Source organism: Cariama cristata, unplaced genomic scaffold, assembly GCF_000690535.1.
Source record: "Cariama cristata isolate BGI_N322 unplaced genomic scaffold, ASM69053v1 scaffold12784, whole genome shotgun sequence".
Lineage (NCBI taxonomy): Eukaryota > Metazoa > Chordata > Aves > Cariamiformes > Cariamidae > Cariama > Cariama cristata.
Genome location: NW_009614745.1, coordinates 60,605 through 70,056, shown reverse-complemented (window position 1 = coordinate 70,056; position 9,452 = coordinate 60,605). Strand labels below are relative to the sequence as shown.

General features: G+C 38.3%; 1 protein-coding gene across 1 annotated transcript; it reads left to right on the top strand.

The window, feature by feature from the left end:
- Positions 1–854: 854 nt before the first annotated feature.
- On the top strand, positions 855–9,264 carry KNOP1 (lysine-rich nucleolar protein 1; the record flags this gene model as incomplete). Its single annotated transcript, XM_009699548.1, has 5 exons — positions 855–1,864; positions 2,144–2,258; positions 5,981–6,049; positions 6,550–6,627; positions 8,953–9,264. Coding segments are annotated over 5 exons (1,584 nt in total), but the record flags the coding sequence as incomplete, so codon positions are not given.
- Positions 9,265–9,452: the final 188 nt, after the last annotated feature.

Here is a 9,452-nt window from a genome sequence, read left to right as displayed (position 1 = left end):
GCAGCAAAGGGCAGGAGGAGCAGGCCGCGGCGGCGGCCACACACACGTGCTGGCTTTATTTGAAAGCCCTGACAAGCATGCAGGTAGCAGATACAGGTATACTATGGTATACCTAAGATTTTTTTTTAAAGGACTTTGACAGGGTGCCTTGCAAGAGGCACTTAAAGAAATCCTGTGGATTAGTTACTGATTAAAAGACGGGAAACCAAGTAGGAATAAATGGGATTCTCAGCAAAGGCAGGGAGTGTCACCAGGTGGGTATCAAGGGCTTCTCTGCTGTAACCTGTTCATAGGCATAAATGGCCCGAGAAAGGAAACGGGAGAGCAATGATAAGAAATAGCAAACAGAAGCAAATTCAAGGTAATAACTAAGGTGCCTTGAAAGGATCTTGTAATATTAAGTGGGCAATAAAGTGATGTTAAGTTCAGTGTTGAAAATGTGAGAAGTCATACATATGTGGAAAGCCACCTTAACTATGCATATATATGTAAATCAATAAGTATGTGTTTTGTCATTTAGGAAAGATTTTTAGAAGGTAGATACTTCTGTGAAAATGTCATGCTTGGCAGCTGTCAAAAAGATGAATAGAAAGTTACAAACTAACTAGGACAGCGCTAAAGAACAAGACAAAAAATCACCCACAAACCACTCCAGTAGACAGTATTGCTGCATGCACTTCTGGTTCCCCCCCATCAGAGAAAGCAGATTGTGAAATTGGAAAAAGAGGGCTGGGGACAATGAGAGATATGGAATGGTTTCAGAATAAAGGAACACCAAATAGACTAGGACTTGCATCCTCTTGTTGTAGCAGTGCACTAACATCTTCATTTCATTTTTTAGAATGATAATAAAGAAAAAGAGAAAAGAGGTTCATGAGGAACGTGTACACAAAAAGAAAAAGGTGAAAAGTAGTACGAGCCAGACTGTCATTAAAATTGAGAAAGATGTTCAAACTGTCATTAAAACTGAGGATGATGACCAGCTGGAGACAAAAACAAAAGTAATGAAAAAGGAAAATTTAAAAGAAGATGAATATTTAGACCAATTAGAACTGAAGAATAATAAGAAGAAAAACAAGAAAAAGAAAGTTGGCTCTGAATTGCTGAAAGAAGCACATTCAGAAAGCTTTGTGAATGTAGAAGGCCATCTGGATTCAGAACTTCAAGAAGAATCAGAGGAACAAATTAAAATTCTCAAAAAGAAGAAAAAACAAGTCCAATGTCATTCCTCCTTATCATTGGAGAATAAACAGAGTAGTGATGTGGAGCTTTCACATCATCATACAGATGGTATTAAGGAAAATGAATTTGCTTTTAAAAAAAGCAGAAAGAATACTGCTTCGAATTTGGAATTGGATGGTGAAGTAACTAAGAAAAAAAAGAAGAAACACATTTTTTCTTTTTCATTAGAGGACATCCAGGACAGTGAACATAAACAGTCTGAAAAAGTTTGTAAAAAACCACACAAATACATTTCACAAGAAAAAGCTTTTATGGGCGAAAACCACGGAACAGATATTATGCAGAACAGTGGGGAGAGTTATGTGAGAAAAAAGAAGAGGAAGAAGAAGAAAGATAAGTCAGACTCCTTTTTACCACTAGCAGATAATCAGGACAACATCTATGGAGTTCCCGATAGCCCTGTTGCATTAAGTGACTTCAGAAGAGGGCAGAGAAAGAATTCCCAGGAAATTACATTGAGAAATAGAGAGGAAGAGGACACTACTGAGAACTCTGGAAGGATCAGAGAGACTGAGAGGAAGAAGAAGAGAACCAAAGATGTTTCTTCCTTAACATGTGAAGATAATCAAGACTACAGTCACAGTGTTCCTGATAAGCATCTCCCAGCACAGCAAGAAGTTGAGTCTGAGGAGGAAGAGCTTTCTGGAAAAAAAAGCAGGAAGAATATCAAGGATAATAATGAAGTCATCAAGAAAAAAAAGAAGACTCAGAAAGAGGAGGAGGAGGAAACAACATGTTCAAAAGTTTCTTTAAACAATGACAGTGCATCTGAAAGCCAAAAAATAACACTACTAGAAAGCAATAAAAAGAACAAAGAGAGCAAAATGAAGCGAGCTGGATGTGTCACAGGAGATGTTGTAGATGGAGTATTATGCAATAGTAATCATATGCTCTCTGACAGAAAAAGGAAGAAAAGAAAAAAAGAAGTACCAGAGGACTGTGCTGAAGAACCAGGTTCAAAAGCCAATACAAAAAAGAAAAAGATGAAAAGAGAAGACAAGGGAAATGAGGCACTGGTAAGTTGTAAAGAAGAGGGTCTCTCTGCACCCTCCTGATAAGGAATTGAAAGCTTTTTAGGTAGACAGTTTCCTATTTTGCAGGCTGTTTTCTGCATGTTCAGACCCTTGGGTTACATTTAGGTCAACAGGGGCCTCCTCTGGGTTTTGAGAAGCAGGATCAGCTGATCTGTTGATTTCAGCACATAATAGTTGTGAAACATGGGAAGATTTTTTTTTTAATGCCTACTGCTGTAGTCATCCAGTGTTTCAATTGTGAAAATGTAAATATTACAACTAACAGCAAGTATTGGCACAAAAAGAAAACTAGTATATAGTGTCATAAATGTTCTTCTCTCCCTCCTTCAGTTGCTCTTAGCAAAGTGGCAACACTCCTATAAAACAGAATTTTAATACCATGTCATTTAACCTTATTGGGTTGGTAACCCTGGCAGCATGAGTGCACTTAACTGTGCTTGTTAAGACTTCTCCTCAAGCTTTTGCTGCTGTTAATGCTGGAATTGCATAGTGTTAGAAACAAAGGCAAAATTTAGCCAAAACCTGTTGTCTAACTTGGACAAAACTTCAGAGAAAATCCTAAGAATCCCAAGTGTAGACTAGGCCGAGAACATTGATGTATAAATTCTGATAGAAAAATACTACAGAACTACCTAAACACAAATTCTTAATTAAGAAAATAAATCTATGCAAGAAAATAAATAGATAGAAGAGTTGTGTAAAGGATTACTGAAGGTAACTGGAATTCTATCCAGACTGTTAAAGGAAATTCCATGCCAGAGTCCTGCAGTACTGCCATTTCTGAAGTGAAACAAACGGAGAGGAACTGATGAAAGATTTGAAATACAGGGGTTTCTTCTTTGATTTTTTTTTTTTTTTCAAAAATTGGACTATTAAGATCTGGATTTATTGCTTTAACTTTTTTTAGCTGATTAGGGCCATATTTTAAAGCTATTTAAGTGCCTAAAGTCAGTATCTACATGCCTAACCTCTGTTGCTACCATTGGGAATTACGCAGGGAGATGCTCAGAAATTCAATAGGTATCTGTCTGTATTTTTCAGCTGCTTAAACAACTGAAAACAGCTCATTGCAAGTCATTAGTAGCTTGTTTTTATTTTCAGAGGTAATGGGAAACTGCACTCCAGTTGTTTTTTTTATAAAGAACTTTGAATGCTTGGCTTGCTTAGAAGTCAAGCACTAGGTAATAAAGCATCATTACAGATTTTGTAAACTAGGGATAGAGCAGGCCATAGCACCAGCTGCCTCTCAAGCACACTTCATGGTGTCCTTTGCTTTGTATGCACTCAGATATGCATTTTCTTCATGTTCTGTGGAAACCTGGCAGCTTTCTGGTGTCTAGTGCTAATAATTAAATATAGATTTATATAAGCAGGTGCTTCAGCCTTCATTGAGAGCCAGATACAGGCTTTTTCCACACAGGTTTGTGTTGGGAGTGTGTATGCTTATCAGTCATTAGGTGAGCAGATATTTGGAGCTTTTTACTTAGGTTTCTCTTTTTGACCTTTCAAAGGACAAGGTGGTTTTATTGCCGGGATATATTTTCTAATTAAATTGACATTGCCTTTTTGAGACTGTTAGATGTTATTTGGATTCTTGCAGCTGCTTACATTCTGTGGGGGCCAGATAAGCCTAACAAAGACAAGTAAACTTGCATGACCGATTACAATGGAAAACACAGCAAATACCTTGCAAACAATTGAGAAGGGTGTAGGGTGATGCATGTTGTGTTTCTCTTTCCCATATTCAGCTCTGTCCTTTAATAATAAAAAGTACTTCACAGAAATTCTCCTGAAGATTGAGAAGTCTGGGTAAATCAGTTCTAGAGAAATCTAGTTCCTGCCAGGCCAAAAGACACTGCTGTAATCAATGGCTGAAAAGACTGGTCTTGCATTTAACTGTGCCATAGTCCTGAAACATTTTCTAGTCTACAGTGTGTCGCACACACACTGCTGCATGCCTTGAAAAATCCTGTTGGGCTTCTGCAGCAAGCCAAAGAGTTAAGTTTTTAAAGACAATGTGGAGTGATACCCGCTTAATATCAGTAATTGATGTTTCTCCTACTGGATGCCACTGCAGTCAACTTGGGCAGGGTGAGGAGGACTCAGTTTACTTCTTTGAAGTTGTCTGCCTGCAGATAGTATAATCCTACCATATATGAATGTGCTCCCCTTCCATGATGTTGGGGGAAGACTGGCATACCTCCAGAGGGGGTAATTTTTGCCACAAAGTAGCCTTCAGCAGGTCAGCGATCTGCTGTGAATTAGCAGGGATGGGGGTGCACCCTTCCTCCTTCATTGTCTGCACTTCACCTTCCAGCTAAAAAAAAAATTTAAAAAAATTGCAGCTGTTTGCAGAATCCTGTCATGACATTTTTCCTGCTTGTTTTAATAGATCTGAAAAGACAGTACCAGGCCATCTAGAAGTAAATTGGTTTGCTTTTTTTGTTGTTTTGATTTTTTTTTTTCTTTTCATCCAAGAGAATGAGCTCTCCTTATTGCAGACAGTGTTCTCGCATTTTTAGTGATGTATGTATGTGTGTGTGTGAAATCAATGTATAAAAGGTGGTTTTGGAAAACGAGGTAAATCATTCATGGCTTCAAATAAAACTGTAAACCCTCAAAAAAGTAACAGCAGCTTCTGCTGACAGAAGTATGTGACAAATCTTTTCCTTGTCTTCGTGCTCCCTCGCTATTTCATGCTTGGATTATTATGTCAGCTGTATCAATAGATCTTCCCTTTGGCCACCTTTTCCAGGCTGGTCTAAAGCTTATGGCTCTAATTTACCACCATTCTGGACTTACTACTTACGCTGTTACACTGGATGCCCAAAAATCTTATCCTTATTACAAATTTGGAAAAGGCAGGCTGAGGGCAATGATCTAGAAATGCCAGTCAATGGGAGCAAAAGCTGCTGAAGGGCGGCAATTTGTGGAAAAGTTATCAGTATCTGGCTGCTCGTGGACTCTGCCAGTGATTTACCTCCTGCTATCCCATCCCTTCCTGCCGTAACTGTTCTGTCTTTTCACATCAGCAACCCGTTCCTCACTCTCAAATGTGGGACTAACGTGCTGTTTGCTGCCATTGTCGGAGGCACTTTACGTATGTATCATGCCTCTCCCTGAGTCTTTGCAGACTGGGAGCTCCCTTCAGGACCATCATCTGCTCTGCATTTGTGGAAGATGGAGCACAATGCAGCTGCCTCTTGATTAGGTTTTTGTGGTGTGTTTTTTTTTTTTGTTTTGGTGGTTAGTGGGATAAACATGCCTCAAGCTTGTCCTGTGCCTTCAGAGGGGCCATAATCTTACCACCAAATTTTATTTTTTATTTTAACTTTCACTTTCTGTCCCTTATTTCAAGTATAAATTTAAACTTTTATGAGATGGTTTAATTTGAAATGACCCTGTCTGTAAACATTACTGTATGTGCCAGTGGTGTTGGCATGTCCATTTTAATGTGTGAATTTTAAAAAAATATGCCTTATCTTCATTAAAAAAAGGATCTCTTCCTTGGGGAGAAAGGCTTTCCACAAAAATACACAGGTTTAGTTGGCATTTCCAGCTTAGATCTGACTATTTCTTCTTGCCCCAGAACAGTACTACTGCGTTGTTTAGTGTTTTTACTACTTTGGTGGTCAGAGCTGTGTAAATTCTAATTAACCAGAATGAATAAAAATATTCATATAAGCTTTTTTCCTGTTTTACAGGAATGTGTGGATGATTTAACTATTGTGCAGGAAAAAAAAGGAAACTGTGATGAAGTTAACATAGACAAGGTATGCTTTGTCTTAGCTGTGTAAGATTTAAAGCAAGTCAGCATTAAATGTATGCATAAAATTTATAACAGAAAACCTGCTTTCTTGCTCATCTATGCTAAGATTTCCCTAAATAGAGCTCTGCTTAAAATGTGCTTTACCTTCCATGGGCTAAGTCCAAAATGTACAGCTCCAGTCAATGTCAGAAGTTTCTAAGTAGCTTATTGGTTGAATACAGGTTTCTTTGTCTCTCATCGACTTTGGCAATTTCAGCATAGCTGTTACCTGCAGTTAGAAGATTAAACATATCTAATACAGCAAAATGTTCATTTAAAATACCACTAAAAAAATGACAGTTCTTGTGTTAAGTGTGTGAAAGGATCACATGCAACTTTTTAATTATCCTTGCAAAATTCTGAAGATAACTAATTATTTTGTTCTTCCCTTTTCATTGTGAATTAAATTAATTGTCATTTAACACTCGGAAGATAGTGTCTTGTGCTGTTTTTTCTGCACATTAGGTGAGGCGGCAGGCTCTGCAAGAAGAAATTGATAGAGAATCTGGCAAAACTAAGGTTTTCAGTCCCAAAGTGGAACGGGTATGTATGAACTTAGACCTTGATCTGATGAACTACTGTGTCTCAGAGTACGTTCCTGAAAAAAGCACTGCACTCTTTTTTTGTATGTGGGTCAGGTTCATAGCTTGGCACAACAGTCTTCCTTCTGACTGTAAATTTTAAGGTCATGCTATAGAACAAGTTAGTACTATACCAAGAGAGTCTGGGAGCTGACCAGTGAACTCCCAACAGCAGTTGGCATTGTACAGTGCTCTAATTCCCATCATTGGTCCTCAAAAGCAGCGTTTTCTCTGGTTCCTCTGGGGAATGAGCCACGACAAATTGCTACAGAAGCATTTTCTGCTTACTGTGAAATATAAATAATTCTAGGCTATGGATATAGCAGTCACTGAATTCTATCTGCATTGTTATCTGGAAGACTTTGCAGACATTCAGAAATGGGTGCACAAGGAAAGGTAAAAGGGATGACAACTGATAACACGTGTGTGATATTTACAGTCAGTCCTCTCCTAACTTCTACATCTTTCCTCCACCTCTTGGAAAGATGATTAGGGGTTTAGCAGGGGTAATAAGATTCAGGAGGAGAGAAAGCTTTGCTAGTAATTCAGGGTTCTTTGTTGTTTTGCAAGACTGCCAATATGCCTAGAAAGTTGGAATATACCTCGAACAAATGCCAGAAACAACTCCTGTAGGTTTTTACATAGTGGGAGGCAGACTACAATAGCTGTGGAACTGCAACTATCTAATAGTCTCTGCAGTCATTGAGAAAAATGACATCCTTGGCAGGGGATCTCAGTTCTTTGGTGCTGATCTGTGTCTGTTTAGTAGCATGCAGAAGAATAGAAGCTATGAAAACTAAGTCATCAGCTTCACAAAGACTGAAATGCTGCAGTGAAAGCTATGTGTAGTGCCTGCCAGCAATTCACTTAAAAAAAAATTACAGTGTTTGACAAGCCATAATTATTTTTGCATCTGTGCAGATGTCTCCCATTCCAGAGGGAGGACATATATTTATGTGTATGTATGTGTGCGTCTGTGTCACAGACCTGGGCTTATACAGCAACTTGTCTTTGAGCAAGGTAAAAATACTGAAGTATTATGGATAGCTTTCTTTTAATAGCAGGTATTCTCGCCTGTGATAGTGAATGATACTCCAGCCTTGCATTTTTTTTAAGTGAAAAAAACCTGCTACAGCTTGTCTGCAATATTGTGTAGCAGGCTGTGTTGTCATGTTGGCTGTCTAGTGGAGAACGACTGTTTCATGCAAGCTACAACTGTTCAGTTGGAAGGATTTCAGGCTAACATAAATGCACCACTAAGTTCATATTTTTTCTTTTGATGTAGCCAGCTCAGTCTATTTAATGATCAAACATTCTTCCGTTTAGGATCACCCTCAATTTTAAAGAAAAAATTGGGAGTAGCAGTCCTGCCAAAAATAGTTATAAATGACTGCATAGCTCCTAGCTATAGCTCAAGTCAAATAAGAACAGGCTTAGTTATCTAAGGATCTTAGGTAAGCCAGAAGTTCATAAACTTTGTAAATCATGTGATGTATCTTGGGTTATCCACAAACTGCTGAATTCTGATTTTACTTGGACAGTGCCTATATCCTCAGAAAGGAGCCAGTATCTGCAGACAAAAGAAAAATCCTGAAGGAATGAAATAGTTCAAAGAATACAGTGAGAGACGAATACAGTGAATACAAAGAATACAGCAAACTCTGAGGGAGGGGAGGCTTTAAGAGTGCTATATCTAGTCCTGTTGGGTAAGGGTATGCCCTCAGATTTTGCACCCTTGCAATATTAGTGGTGATTAGTGGGATGAGAATGCAAATATTAATTAAAGCATATAAGCCAGATTGAACACTGTCTCCAAAACTAACATAACAAAACACTGCTGGAAACAACTACCTAACTAGGCAGTAGGAAAATGAAAAGATAACCATACAAAGTGACACAGTGAGAGAGGATTAAGTCTGACAGTTGTCTTAGAATTAAGAGAAATGATTGGGCAACGTCTGGCTCTTTGAGCTAGGTTAAGTATTATCCAGAGAGCAGAAAAGCAAAGATTCCTAAAGACAGAGGGAAAGAAGATTCTGAAAGTGCATTAAACACTCTCTCCAGGTTAAATGAACTGAAATGCTAATGAAGATGCACTCATGCAGGGTTATGGCATTCTTTTATCACATCCTTTGAGAGGTACTACCGGTGGAATAACTGCTTCCTAGCTTTGTCAGCCCTGTCAGGTCTTCGTAGCTGGTTCCATTCTCATGGTACACAGTCAGAAATTATCTTCTTTGGTCTTGGTATTATTTAATTTTAGCATTAACCTTGTTTTGCTTCACAGGATACAAAGTTCGGCCAGTGGAGTACAGCTGCTTTTCAAAGTTCTGAGGAAAAAATGAAGTTTTTTAGACTGATGGGTGGCTTTAAAAAGGGCTCTGTGCCTATCCAAAATCTCTCAGCAACTACAAACAAACCAAACATGGCTCTGAACAGGGAAGGGCAGGAGAAGTTACAGCAGGCTCTGAAGATGGAATTTGATAAAGCAATGGACTTGAAGCAACGTAGAGGAATTGGTCTTGGATTTCAACCTGCTGCCAACAAAAAAGTATACATAGACAAATATACATCCAGATCTATAAAATTTGAAGATTAAAACTCTGAAGTAATAAAAGGAATCAAAATTCAACAGGCAAATTTCTTTTTACTTTCCACATCTTTTTACTTGAAATAAAATACAGAAAGTTTAAGAAATATGATTTATGAAGTACTTTTAGTACTTCAACTGCATACGCCAGATTACATGGAGCTGGGTCCTCACTTCAGCTAAACAGTAAGTTTTTA